Source organism: Sceloporus undulatus, chromosome 7, assembly GCF_019175285.1.
Source record: "Sceloporus undulatus isolate JIND9_A2432 ecotype Alabama chromosome 7, SceUnd_v1.1, whole genome shotgun sequence".
Classification (NCBI taxonomy): domain Eukaryota; kingdom Metazoa; phylum Chordata; class Lepidosauria; order Squamata; family Phrynosomatidae; genus Sceloporus; species Sceloporus undulatus.
This window is the reverse complement of record NC_056528.1, coordinates 11203885-11218491: the sequence shown is the minus strand read 5'-3', so window position 1 is coordinate 11218491 and position 14607 is coordinate 11203885. Positions and strand designations below refer to the sequence as shown.

Genomic DNA, 14607 nt, shown 5'->3' with positions numbered 1-14607 from the left:
CTGCAGTGTGTTTTGCACTCTTGTTACTGTGGAAAATCCATCTGAACAAAATGTGCATCTACCCTACACTTTCTTTACGGGAAAATAGATCATGGCTCTGTTTCCTGTAGTGGCTTTCATTTATGGGGGCTGTTTAGGAGAAGAGGGTCTCCTTGCCCTGTCTGTTGCAATTCAAATCCATGGACTGTTACTCTGAATAATTGGATGTCCCCTCTGCTGGATTTGTTCTTCCCAGTTAACCATGGGAAAGAAGGGGGAAGGGTAGGCGTCCCCCTCCCTGCCTTCCCGGGGGTCCCGGGCAACTGTGGGGAAAAAAGGGGAAGGGTAGGCAGCCCCCCTCCCTGTCTTCCTGGGGTCCCAGCTAACCATGGGTAAGAAGGGGGAAGGGTAGGCGGCCCCCTTCCTGTATTCTCAGGGGTCACGGGTAACCGCAGGGAAAAATGGGGGAAGGGTAGGCGGCCCCTTCTCTTTCTTCCTGGGTGTCCCAGGTAACCGTGGGGAAAAAGGGGGAAGGGTAGGCAGCACCCCTCCCTGCCTTCCCGGGGGTCACGGGCAACCAAGGGAAAAAGGAGGGACGGGTAGGCGGCCCCCCCTCCCTGTCTTCCCGGGGTTCCCGTGTGACGGGGGGAAAAGGGGGAAGAGTAGGCGGCCCTCTCCCTTTCGCCCCAGGTAACCGCAGGCAAAAAGGGGAAGGGTAGGCGGCCCCCCTCCTTGCCTTCCCAGGGGGACCCAGGTAACTGTGGGAAAAAAGGGGACAGGTAGGCGGCCCCCTCCCTGTCTTACCAGGGGTGGGAAAGGAGGGGGAAGGGTATATCTATATGCAAGAATACATTAATAATTTAATAAATATATTTATTCACTGAAATTGCAAGGATTTATTAATAAATTAATATATAATATATTATTAATAATAAGCGAGGGATACCTCTGTGCCTGGCACTTCCATGTTCATCTATCTATCTATCTATGTAACCACTCCATTCTCATTCTCATTCCCCCCCCCCAACCAACTCTCCCTTGGCTCTGCTTGGTGCTCAGGGGCCTGATGGGAGTTGTAGTCCATGGCGACACTCTGGGCCTCTGCAGTCGGAAGGCCAACCTTTTCAGACTGGCCTTGGAGCCATTGGAATGGAATATACATATGTATATCTAATATAAATATTATATAATATATATATGACATAATATATATTTATAATATATATTTATAATATACATTATATATATATATATATATATATATAAAACATAAAATATAAATATTTGATATAAATATAAATATTGTGTGTATATATATAATATTAATATATCTATATATATAGAAGACATAAAATATAAATATTATATATATATTTATCAAAAAAAATATTGTATATATATTATAAATATTAGATATAATTATATATATATGTGTGTGTAAATGTTATATATAGCTATATATTAAACATAATATATATATATATATATATATATATTGTGTCATTTAATATTTTTTTCATTTTTTCTCATTTTATCATATAATTATAAGGTTGATATAAAATATAAATATCTAAAAATGAAAAATTTTTATAAAGGGAAAAATACAGCAAAATAGAAAACAAAATTAAAAAATATATAAAACAATGCAAGTAAAATTATTTTTAAAAACAAATTTAAATTTAATATCTAATGACAGATAATATACAATATAAATTAAATTACTGAGGGTCAGGGGTCAGGGATATTAAATGTCATATAAGGCTAGAATACAGAAAGTTGATTTAAAATATAAATGAAATAAATGATGAAAAAAGTTTAATTTCAAAAGAAGTATTTTGTTGCATGTTTTCTTTTAGTTCAGATTAATTTTGTTATTTTTATGTTATTATTTTTATTATGGTTTATTATGCAATTTTTAAAAAACTGAAAAAAGTATAAAAGTAAATTTAATTTAAAAAATTAACAGGTGAAATTTAAATAAAATAAAATTAAAATTAAACAAAAAATTAAAAATACAAAAAATATAATAAAATGTAAAAAATTAAAATAAAATAATTTACAAATAAAATTAAAACAAGTATTTTTAAACAATTAAAGTTCCTCTTTTGTAAGCAGGTTTCTTTTTGTAAAAGACCAAGCCGGGATCGAACTCCAAAGGCGGCCATTTAGCCTCATACGCCGTTGTTGGTCCTTCTCTGGGTCCCCTTGAATTCTCTGGCGTTTGTGACGTCAGACTCAGGGAGTTAATAGTAAAATGAAAGTTATTCACTTAGTTGGTGGTTGCAATCTCTATTATTTACCTAGTTAGTAGGTGCAATGTTTATTTTACTTATCTACATTGTTTGTGGGTGCAATTTATTTATTGTATTTTTGTGGGTGCAACATTTATTTCATTTACTCTTTGATTGCCACGTTTATTTTATTTATTATTTACTTAGTCGGTGAGTGCAATTTTTTTATTATTACTTACTTTGATGGTGGACAGAAGATGTATTTAATTTATATTCACTTAGTTGTTTGGGGCAACATTTGTTTCCTTCTTCAGTTTCTCCGTGGTTACAACATTTATTTTATCCTATTGGTCTCACGAGGCCTCTGTCATTAATGGGTCTGATAAAAACATGCTTTAATTTTTATTTTCGATTCTTATTTTATTTTATTTGTTCATTGTTGACCATCTCCAAACAGAGCAGGGCTGGAGATTAAAGAGGAATCTTCCTCAGAGGATCAGCCTTTAAATTATAATTATAAAATTAAATGGAAAAAATAACACATAAATTAAAATCCTAACAATAAACAACACGTGAAATTAAAATCGTCACCTGGACCCTCTCCCTGAATATTTTTATCTTAATATTAAATTCAAATGCATTTAATAGTTGAATAATTTTACTTATATTATCTTGTATTTTTAAATTATATTTGTCTTTCCTTCGTGGATTTTTCCTTTTTTTAAAAAAATCTTTTAATTTTCAAACATTTATTTTATATTTTATATTATGTTTTATATATAAACTAAAATACAATTTCCCTGGCCTTGAAAAAGGCGCCTGTCATTTCGCTTCAGGGTGTCATGCCTCCGAGGAGACACAGGAGGGCGGTCGGGAGCCCCTTGGCCCTTTAAATCCAATGGCGGCTGCAGCGCCAGTCCGAAAGGGCCGGCCCTGCGAGTGCAGAGGCCTAGAGAGCCCTTACGGAGACATTCTAGGAGGGAATATCTTAGATAGCCTGCCAAAGAGTGGGGGAAGGCTAGAGCGTCGCATCGGAGCCGCTCTAGGAAACTCATCTTAGAGGGCCGGCCCTCCGAGCGCGGATGGCTAGAACGTCGACATGAGGGAGTGCGCCTGCGGCGAGGACGGGGAGGTCCTCTGAGACGACCTCCTAGATCGTCGTCATGGAGACGGTCCAGGTGTCCGTGTCTCTATGATAAGCCCTGTGAGACGCTGCTAGATCGTCGCCATGGAGATGCTCTAGCCTTTCGCGCCTCTGTGGTAGGCCCTCTGAGACGAACTCCTAGATCGCCCCCACGGAGACGCTCTAGCCCTGCCCGACTCTGTGGTAGGCCCTCTGAGATGACCTCCTAGATCGTCACCATGGAAACGCTCTAGCTCTGCGCGCCTGTGGTAGGCCCTCTGAGACGAACTCCTAGATCGTCGCCACGGAGACGCTTTAGGCGTCCGAGACTCTGTGGTAGGCCCTCTAAGATGAACTCCTAGATCGTCGCCATGGAGACGCTCTAGGGTCCGAGACTCTGTGGTAGGCCCTCTGAGATGACCTCCTAGATCGTCGCCATGGAAACGCTCTAGCCCCGCGCGCCTCTGTGGTAGGCCCTCTGAGACGAACTCCTAGATCGTCGCCACGGAGACGCTCTAGCTGTTCGCCTCTGAGGGCCGGCCCTTTCAGACCGAGGAGCTCCCTTGCGCCCTCCTGTGTCTCCTCTGAGGGATGACGCCATGAAGGGAAATAAAAGATAAATATAAAATTCAATAGAATGAAAATAAAATATAGAATAAATAGAATAAAATGTAAAATAAAAATATTAATAAATAAAATAAAGTTACAATAAAGTTTATAATTGTCAGATTCTTGTGGTGTTTTAAGCATCTTTCATTCTTCTGTTCTTTGTATACTTTTTTAAAATAAATGTTTAATTCGAAATAAAGTTATAAAGAAAAATTTAAAATAAAGTAATATAAAATATATAATATAATATAAAGTAATAATTAATAATAAAGTTACAAATAAAATAAAATTTAAATAAAACAATATAAAATATAATGTTTATATTATAAACTATAAAATAAAATGTAGAATAAAACAATATAAAATATAAAATATAATATTAACTATGAAATGAAATTTTGAATAAATATAAAATATAATGTATAATAAATAAAATAAAATAAACAAATCGTTTATTTATAGCCTGTCTTTCCTTGAGATCAAAGCGGGTTACAACATTTCAATAGCAACAAACGATAAATGTAAACAATACGATATACAGCAAGTCAAACATTAAAAACAAGAGTTAAAACACAATTTAAAAAGCACACAAATACTAGCCAAAATACAAGTGCAAAGGAGTGGGGAGAGGAAGCATTACAACATCTGGGGGGAAGCTTGTTCGAAGAGAAAGGTTTTGAGTCTCTTCCTAAAAAGGTCGAGCGGAGCTCTTCGGGAAGCAAGTTCCATGACTGCGGGGCTGAGATTGAAAGCGCCCTCTGTGCAGTTGTAGAGCGTTTTGAGGGTGGGACCCTCAGAAATGGCTTCCCAGTTGACCTGAGAGTGCGGGGCGGACTATATGGGGAGAGGGCGAGGCAACACAGATGAATTATGACTTCCAAAACTAATCCACAGGGAATCTCTAAGTCTATGTGTTTAGGAGGTTGTTACTTGATAGATTATTTGCCAATGCCAATGTTCTGTGTTCACTCACTACAAAATAGTTTTTAGTTTTGAAATATCTTTATTAATTATTAACCATTTCCAATTTACACACAATCAATTAATTTCGAATCATTGCAAATATAATCATCATTGTTAATATGAAATTTCTATTTTATCTTCTTTTCTTCTTTCTCTTCTTCACTTTCCAATCTTCTGTTTTTGTGTAGTTGTATTTGTACTCTTTCTGCTTCTTGCTAATATTACATACACTTCAACTATTAATCAACATAAAATTATTTCTATATCCTTTCACAAAATATTCCTTACTTCTTTATCTACCAATTACTCAAGGCTAAGGGAACATCAACAAAAAAAGTGTATGACCAACTCATGCCAAAATGTCCTCCATTTTGAGCATGCCTAAGAAACATGCGTTTATATTAATGCTTTTTAAAATTATTATTCTTTTACTTTTTCGTGCGTCCTCCATTTAAAAATATGTCCTACATTGGGGGTTGTCAATTTTGTCCTACATTTGTCCTACATTTTTTACGTTTGTCCCGGTTTGGAGGTTGACAGTTATGGCAACCCTACTGGTGTAGCTTGCATCCACTGGGAATTGGTGTGAAGGTTTGCACCCAGACCCACACACCCCACCCAAGTGTCATAGGACCGAAAAGATGTCTCCATCTGCCTTTGCCCAGCCGCGCCCCGGAGCCACGAGACGCGGTGCCCGCAGCCGCACCCAGGACACGTGTCTCCTCCGTCGGAGGGCAAAGGCAAGCACAGTTTTCCCACGGTGCTCAAGCTGGGTTTTGACACAGGGATGGATCCTGCTTCCCTCAGGGGCCTTGGCAGTCTCCGCCGCCGCTGGGATCCCTGGAACCGCTGGGTGAAACTGCTTACTCACGCACTGCAAGGCGGGCTGCCAAGCCCAGCCGTCTCCTGGGAACATGCCCAGGCAACACACACAGGAGCAACAGTGCAGACGCCGAGGCGCAAAAGTGCACTTCCAGCAACAGAAGGAGCACCAAGGAAAGGAGCTTTCCTCAGGGCTGTCATAAATGGAAGTCTGGAGAACTTGAGGAAGGTGCTTTCTGGGACTGCACCTCCCAAAATCCACATGCAGCTGTCTTGCAAATTTGGGGGTCTCTCCCCGGCAGCATCGCATAATAAACACAGAGGCAGCTCCTTTGCAGGGAGTCAGAGACATGGAGGCCCACCTGGCCCAGTGTTGCCAACTCTGGCTGGGTGTTAAATGGCTTTGATTTAAAATCTGTTTTATTTATTGGGTAGGAAAGGAATATAATTTTATTCTGTAAAGGTTCCAGGCAGGTCAGGATCTTTCCCAGTTCCACCTGGAGTTACCCCTGGCCTGTTACCTTTCGCAGACTCTTAGGAGCTTATCACACTGAGGCTGGTCTTGACATCAAAAAGGAGTTTAAAGCACATTTAAAGCATCCTGCAAATGCTCAAGAGTTTATGTCGTGAATATACCAGAAAAACTGCTTACTTAGGTGTAGCAATTTTGCACAACAAACCCCGCCATTAAAGCAGTCACAAAGAAGCATTAATGCACATCTTTTTACTTTCGGGATTTCAGCGACAATGCATTTCCGATATAACTTTATTTGTGCAATTGCGTGTGATAATCGTTTGAGCAATGACTTGCCATTTCTGCTTCATTTGCAGGATGCTTTAAATGCCCTTTAATCTCTCTTTAATGTCAATAAACTCCTAGGAATATCCAGGTCCTCCAGAGCATCTCTGCCAGATGTTGGCCATAGAGTCCCACTGGAAGATGTAGGGATTCCTAGAGAAAACATGTCTCTTCGCACTTGTAGGTCCTCCAGTACAAAGCTATGGTCAACGTCTGCCAGATGTTGGCCACAGAACTGTGTTTAGAGATTCACTAGAGAGGTATTATTTCAGGTTAAAAATAAAAAGTGTATTTGCTGGGTGGAAGTCCTGTGCCCCTAACCCCAGAAAGTGTGGAGGGCCCAGTATGCTAAGGAAATGAAAGGGGTCAGATAGGGCACACGCTTATAGTGCCAGTTGCTAGGTTGGCATAGGAATCCCCAGGTGGTTCCCAAGAGACGTCTTTGGAAAGAGCGAGGAGTTACCAGGATGATCAGAGAAGCCACAACAGGTTCTTTTTCGGGGATGAAAGTGCAGCCTCAGCAAAGCGTTTGGGAGAGATGGCACATAGAGAAGGAGAGAAAGCAAGCTCCTGGCAAGCAGGACGGGTGAGGATCCGTCCCCTGGGGAGCTTTGGGCTGGCACTCCCTGCCATGCAAAAGGCCTCCATTGTTCAATTGGGAAGCGTTGACTGACAGCGCAGATTTGGCTACAAAGCCCCAGAGAGACCGGTGCCAGCTGAGTTTCGGGCCGAGAGGGAAACTGCAATGCTCTCTCGGGTCTTATGCTGCTGTTCTTGCAATGATCAGATAAAGTTATTACGTTAAAGTATAGTGCTTTGGGCGCTGGACTATTATGGCAACTCTGGAGAACAGGATTTCGAATAATGGAAACCTTTGGGCAAGTTGCACTCTTGCAACCTCAGAGAAAGGCCATGGCAAACCTCCGCTGAAGAAGGTTGCCAAGAAAAAAGCCCTATAGGTTCAATATCTACAAATAACCTACAAATAATAAAACCTACAAATAATAATAATAGCCTACAAAGATTCAATATCCTCAAGGGCAGTGTCATGCAGAGTGTGTCTTGGATTGAAAACACACACTGCAGAAATAATCCAGTTTGAGACCACTTTTGCTAGGGAATGCTGGGAATTATAGTTTTCCAATTCCATGCAACCACCCAACTTCATGACAAAAGGGCCATAACTATAAAAGCATCTTCTTGCTGAACGCAACGCAGTTACGGATTCGTAACTAGTTTACAAATCCGCAACTGCAATACAGAACGCCATCTTTTTTGGGCCAAGGATATATATCCTTGGTAAGCAAACACACCACCATTTTCTCTGCATGCACATGTGCGATGGTTAGCAAGCCACATGCAAATTCAGGCAAGACACAATAAAATAATGAGAAATGCAACTGCGTGAAAAAGCTTTGCTGTGCAAGTTTAGCTCAGTATATGTTGAGCCATGTTTGGAATCTAACCGAAAGACAGCCACCGGTTTCCAATGTCTTCTCATCACAAATGAAGTCTGGAAGACGTTTCATTTTGCTTAGGGCCTTTCCAAAGCAGCTCTAGATGTCCCAAAATATAAACCGCAAATCAGGCTGGATCTGATGCTTTTACACCTCTGTGGTTGGGGAGCATCAGGCGTCGTCTTTGCTAGGAAAAGTGGAAGATGCCAGAGGTGCAGAGAGACTGGAGGCAGGAGATCTTCTTGCCAGATAAGCCCTATTATCCCCTGGTGCTGCTGGTGTTGCTGCTCAGGTCTTGCTCATAAATAAATCCGGATCAGGGAGAACTGGCTCTAATGGCTTAATTTGCGGTTGTTCGCCGCCCAGCCCTTGCCCTTCGTCTCCCCTTTTGCTGGAAAACCCAGAACTCTTGCAAAGCTGTTTTCTGACCCAGAAGGAGAGGAGGATGAACACTTTTTGGGGGAGACTTTTGAACCTTCGGCATCCTCCTGGGACGAATAAAGTGGGGTGTGGGATGGAGACTTTAGATATACTTTTGCTTCTTGCTCTTTTGTACTTGGCTTTTGGGGAGTGCAGCAAGTATATAAATGTAGTGTAAGTAGATACACAAGTATATAAGTATAGTGCAGCAAGGTTCCCAAAGGTTGGTTCTCAAGGTGTTTTGGACTTGGATCAAGTTTGGGGATTTTGAGAGCTGAAGTCCAAAACATCTGGAGGACCACTGTTTGAGAATCAATTATATGAATACATCAATCTATGCAGTTATAGCAGTACAATTCCATTTTAATTGTGAGGGTGGCATCTTGTGGGGTCCTGGGATTTACAGTCCAGGGGGGAACCATTTAGAAAGTTCTAATGCGTCCCCAAACTACAAATCCCCCTTTTGCTTGGGACAGAGCCATAGGCAGCTAAAGTGGGATCATAATGGTGTGAGAATGACTACATCGTCTGCATGCGCCTGGAGTCACTTTCCCAAGCTCCAGCTTTTCCCTCCGCGACGTTTCTTACCCTTTGCCCTGCCTCACCTTCCTCCGTGGGTTCAGTGTCAGAATAGGGCTGGGTGGATGCGGTGGGTGATGCCTCGGTCTTTCGCAACCCATTCTTCTGCGTCTCAGCGCTTGGCAGCGCCTCCTTTACCCAGGCGCAGGGTGCCCAGGCGTGTCCTGGCACAACACCGGAGACTTACATTTCCACCAAGGCCCTGCCCTGCCTTGTTCCCAGGCTTTGCAAATTATTGATGTTGAACCACATCTCCAGCCAGGTGTGTGTGCGTTGTGTGTAGGTCTGTGACTGAGGGACGCCTTCTTCCCAATGCAAGACCCCTGCATTGCTCTTCCTGAGGTGCGGATGGACAGAAGGGGGGGGGGTCACCTGCTGGCCCTTCCTCCATCTCCGCAGGAGCGCATTCAAAGCTGTCCTTTCCAAACAGATTCACCTGCTGTAGGGCCAGCATAGCATAGTGGTTTGAGCCCTGGACTAGGATTCTGCTCAGACATGGAAACCATCACACACTCTCAGCCCAGACAGCCCCTTGGTTAGTGTCTTCATGAGTCAGAAAAGACTTGAAGGCACATCACAAGAAAACTAAATTGGGGGAGTGGGGGTTTAAACTCACTGGCCTCAGCTGGGCCTGGAGGGTCTATAGCTGGACCTCCATTGCTGGAGGAGGAGGAGGAGGCCACCTTTGGTGCCTCTGCATGGCTCTCTCTTCTGGCCTTGCATCCTTCCATTATAGTCTCTGCAGAAGGAAGGTGGTTCAGTCTCTGCAATGGGCTGAAGTCCAAAACATCTTGAGAACCAAAGTTTGGGAACCGCTGGTCCATATTTACCTGTGTCTCTTTATGTGTACCCACATGTATACTTTGATATGTACAAACACATGAGCGCATTCATAGTATGCAAAGGAAGTACCCCATGCCCACAAAAGCTTCTGCTACAACTTCTTCTGCCCTCTCAAAAGTGCTACAAAGATCACTTTGCAAATCCCAGGCTTAACAGGGCTAGGTTTCTGAATTCTACCTACATGTGTATATGTGTGTGTGTGTGTGTGTGTGTGTGTGTGTATGTGTGTCTGTCTGTCTGTCTGTCCAATCTATCGTGTTTCTTTGTTTGCGAAGAAAGAGAAACACACACTTTTGTCTTGTTTTACCGATCGCAACATTTTTATTGCATACTAACAAATATATACAGGATTAAAGTGCTGTCCGGACACCGCTGTGCCAGGTTTGTGCAAATCACAGACCAGAAGAGAATGTCTAACCAACAGTCCAAGGTGCTGGATGGGCTTCATGGTCCCCTCTTTTCATGTAGAGGATGCCCAGGGGAGGAGGAAAAACAAAATCCTGGCCCCAAAGACAGAGATTGGAAAGTGTTCCCCTTCCAGTTCTAGATGCTGCTTGACTATTGACTAAATAGTCAACCCTCCTTGCAAGTCTGTTTCTGATAGCTGACTTTGAATTCATTGAAATGTATACGTCACCCCCTCCCATACATGCACAACGCAGAGTTTATTTGGAGGATTTCTTGAGAGGGAGAGAGTTCCTGCATGTCGCCATTTCTTGAGCACCTTTTTTTTTTTTGCTTTCGCTGGAGAAAAGGTGATTTTTGAACAAACTGCCCAATGCTAGCAGCTCTCCAGGATTTCAGGATTTCTGTCTGGAGATGTCCCACATCAAACCTGGCTCCTTCTGCATTCGATGCACAAACTATAGCCCTTCCCTTACAAAAACAAAAAAGAAAGGAAAGCTGACATGTAGAGATGCAACAAAGAGTTGTAACCTGACTGCAGGGGAGAGATGAAGGCTCAGATCCCACCAATGCAGAGGCTTAAAAGGCATCCAGCTGTTGGTCATCTGCCACCAGAAAGCCATCTGCCAATGGAAGGCTGGTGCTGGAAATGGTGCAGAGGGATGGTGGACACCCTCTTTGCTGGGCAATCCTTTCTCAGGGGCTCACCAACGATCCTTCTGTAGTACGAGGCTGTATGCACCACGCAGGGCTTTTCGCCATGGAGAAACAAGACCCTACCATGGTCTCCACAGGGCTGGCGGCTGAGCTGTGGGGGACGGTGGGCACGAGTGTCTTTGGACTGCTGTGGGTGGGTTTCCGGCCGCTCGCCCCCTGCCCCAGGTTTGGGACAAGTCCTGGGGGGTGGCAGAGTCTCGAAGGCAATGGTGGTGTTGGTCGCAGGCCTGCTGGAGATGCCCCAAGAGTCTATGGCAGGCCTCTGGGTTCAAGAGGTTGTATTTGGGGAGGAGGAGCGTGAGGCGGGAGACACAGGCGCCGTAGCCTTTGCGATAACTGTTGGCTGCGTCTTTAAGGGGCAGAGAGAGATGTGAGTTACGGAAGGGCCAAGGAGGGACACTGTCATACAATGGGGCACTGCCATAGAGCAGAATGTTTGCAAATGCCCAATGTAAAGCATAAAGCTCCACATAAGGTTGTGCTGCACAAACCTTTAATAATAATAATAATAATTTGTTTTATTTATATACCGCTATTCCAAAGATCATAGCGGTGAACAGCAAGTAAGCTAATTAGCAAGTAAGCTAATTGGCCCCCAACAGTCTGGGTACTCATTTTAGCGACCTCGGAAGGATGCAAGCCTGAGTCGAGCTTGGCCCTTTTGCTGGTCTTGAACTCGCAACCTTGTGGTTTCGAGTGAATGGCTGCAGTATAGGCATTTACCCACTGCGCCACCAGGGCTCCTGGCCCCAAATAGCAGTGGTGTGCAACTAAAAGACACACTTCACTGGCACAACAAGAAGTATGCGCACCATGGTATGGCATGCCCAGGGTCATGGCTATAGTCTAGAACTGAATGCAGACATGCTCCACCATAGTTTGCACAACTTTATTTCCAGGACCTTTAAGGGAATGCAAACATTCCTCATTCTACAAAAAGACCTCGTCGCTTCACCATGTTCCAGCCCTCATTGTGCAAAACGACACCCTTTTCCTGCCTCAAAGCAGTTTCCGCATTTTTAAAATAATATAAAACAGTTTATTTAATCTCTATGCCACCTTTCTCCCAAAGTGGCTTACAAATAAAACCATTGAAAAATTTTGCAATTAAAAAATAAATTAAAAATTAACTAATTAAAAACAGGATAATATTTCATACACATAGAAAACTGAATGGCATTAAAGCCTCCCTGACATGATTATCCCTCAAAAGCCTGCTTGAATGAGATCACCGCTAACTCTTTCTAACCTTAAAAACAATTTAGAGCATCCATTTTAATATATATATATATATATATTGTGTGTGTGTGTGTGTGTATATAATTAAAAGTAGTTTTAAAATCAACACCTTGTATTTGTGGAAGCCCTTTCCTGAAAGCATTTTGTTCCTCAAAAAATTAAACAAAGCATTAAACTTGCTAATGGAAGAACAACAGGGAAGAAGTACTATAACCTCTACACTGCAGAATTAATGCAGTTTGATATTATTTTAACTCTCATGGCTTCATGCTATGGGATACGTAGTTTGCTATGGAACTAGAGATCTCTCTGACCGAGGACTAAATATCTCACAAAACTAATGTTAGGATTCCATAGCAGTGAGCCATGGCGGTTAAAGTGGTGTCAAACTGCATTCTGCAATGTAGACGCACTCACCAGAGATGGAGGCGCAGGGGCCGGGGAGATCTTGGAGGAACTGGACAGTCATCTCTAAGATGTCGGCTTTTTCCAGCTTGGAATAGCGAGAGCCCTGTGAAAAGTATAAAGAAAGAGAGGTCCAAGACATTTTCACAATGAATTGGTGGGGAAAGAACTTGGCAATGCTTTTCTTTGGACTGCAACTCAGGAGTCTAAAGCAAGGGCTCCAAACAGTCTGCCTGGAAAAGCCGGCAAATCATAGCCAGCAGTGATGGTCTGCATGCTGATGGGGGATTCTGGGAACTGCAGTCCAAAATAAGATTTCCAAAGTCTGTCTGGGAGAATACCAGCCTCTCTGTGTTCAGCCATGGAGGAGGAGTCTTAGGATCCCCCCCCCCCGGTGCCAGTGTGTGGATTCTGGGAGTTACAGTCCCCCAAAGAGAAACCCTGGGGCCTGACTTACATCTTTGCCAACCAAGGGCAGGATCAGGGCCTTGAGCTGGTTGAGGCTTTCGTTGATCCGGGCCCGGCGCCGCTTCTCCATCAGGGGCTTCAGGCTCTGCAAAAGGGGCAAGGAAAGGGGTCAGAGGGGCTGGCATGGGGCCGGACCCAAAACCCAAAGGGGATGCTGCAAGGAGGGAAGGTCTGCTCTGGGTTTTAGTCCAAACGCCAAGGAGACTCTCCAAAACCCCAAATATCTGCTATATCTGTCATGTATCATTGATCTGCCTGCCTATCTATCTGTTGATCATATATCATCTGTCTGCCTGTCTCTCTCTATACCTTATCTATGATCTGCCTATCTCTCTATCTGTCATCTTCCTATCTATCATCATTTATCATCTAGCTGCCTATCTATACCATCTATCTATATATGTATCTATCTGTCTATCATCTGCCTATCTATATGTCTATCAGATAGCTTGCTAGATAGGCAGATAGATTGATGACAGACATAAGATAGATAGATAGATAGCTAGATAGATAATTAGGCAGACTCATCTATCTGCCATCTATCTTTCATCTGCCTAATCTATCTACCATTTGCCTATCTATCTATCATCTGTCTATCATTCATCTTTCTATCTGTCCTATCTATCTATCTATCTAGGAATTGAGCTGCCTTCCTTAAGGTGCCCCAAAGGCCCCAGGTTGCCCTCTGCTCTTGGGAGCTAAGCAGGGCCAGTCCTGGCTGGCCCTTGGAGGGGAGACCGCCGAGGAGGTGCCAGGGAGGCTCTCTTTCAGAGGCCTGGGCAGCTAGTCCTGCCCTGAGTTGCCCATTGACTCACCTTCCTGACCCGGGCGGCCTCTTGCCTGGCCTCGAGGGGGGCTCCGGAGAGGGGCGCCATGAAGAAGAAGGTGAAGAGGAGGAGGAGGAGGAAGGCCAGCAGAAGAGCAAGAGGCCAGGGACAGTCAGCCCAGCTGGCTTTTAAGCCTGACAGGGAGCCGCCCCCAGCCCCGCCCCCTGCTGGCCCGCCCCTCCTCCTGGCCTTAGGCCCCGCCCCAGAGGGCGAGGGAGGGAGGGGCTGGCCAGCTGGGGGAGGCTCCCAAAGGGCCCCCGCTCAAAGTGGCCCAGAGAGAAGCAATGATTCCCTATGGGCCAGGATTCCCCATTGGGGACTCTCTCGGGGGTCAGTCCCAGCCAGACTCCCAGCCCGGCTGCTCCAGGCTGCCTCCCTTTAAAAGCACCCAGACAGCACAATACAAATGCAAATCCTATCCAATCCTTGGGATGAGCTTTAGGGCCAGCGTCGCTTGGCCCCCGCCTTAAAGCGCTATGGACTCAATAAAACAATGCAAGGGGGCTGCCCTACAACTTCTCTCAACGGATCCCCCTTTTGGGGGGAGGGGTCGCCCTCCTTTTCTTTGGGGGGAGGAATGAGACCCTCTTGATCTATACCCCAAGCCCTTCTTTCTCCCTATAGATCTCAGGGCCAGCCATTGGGGCAGGGTCCATGGGGGGGGGTCACTCCTGAGCCCCCCAAGCTGCTTCCCAAGCCCAGGCAGAGAGGCTTCCCAAGC

General features: G+C 44.2%; 1 protein-coding gene across 1 annotated transcript; it reads right to left on the bottom strand.

Moving 5' to 3' along the window:
• Positions 1 to 10128: 10128 nt before the first annotated feature.
• On the bottom strand, positions 10129 to 14013 carry HES2 (hes family bHLH transcription factor 2). The gene is made up of 4 exons (XM_042477825.1): positions 13875 to 14013; positions 13049 to 13144; positions 12604 to 12697; positions 10129 to 11296 (listed from the first exon to the last, which is right to left on the bottom strand). The coding sequence occupies exons 1-4, from the start codon at positions 13932 to 13934 to the stop codon at positions 11007 to 11009; spliced, it is 540 nt and encodes a 179-aa protein (XP_042333759.1). The 5' UTR covers positions 13935 to 14013; the 3' UTR covers positions 10129 to 11006.
• Positions 14014 to 14607: the final 594 nt, after the last annotated feature.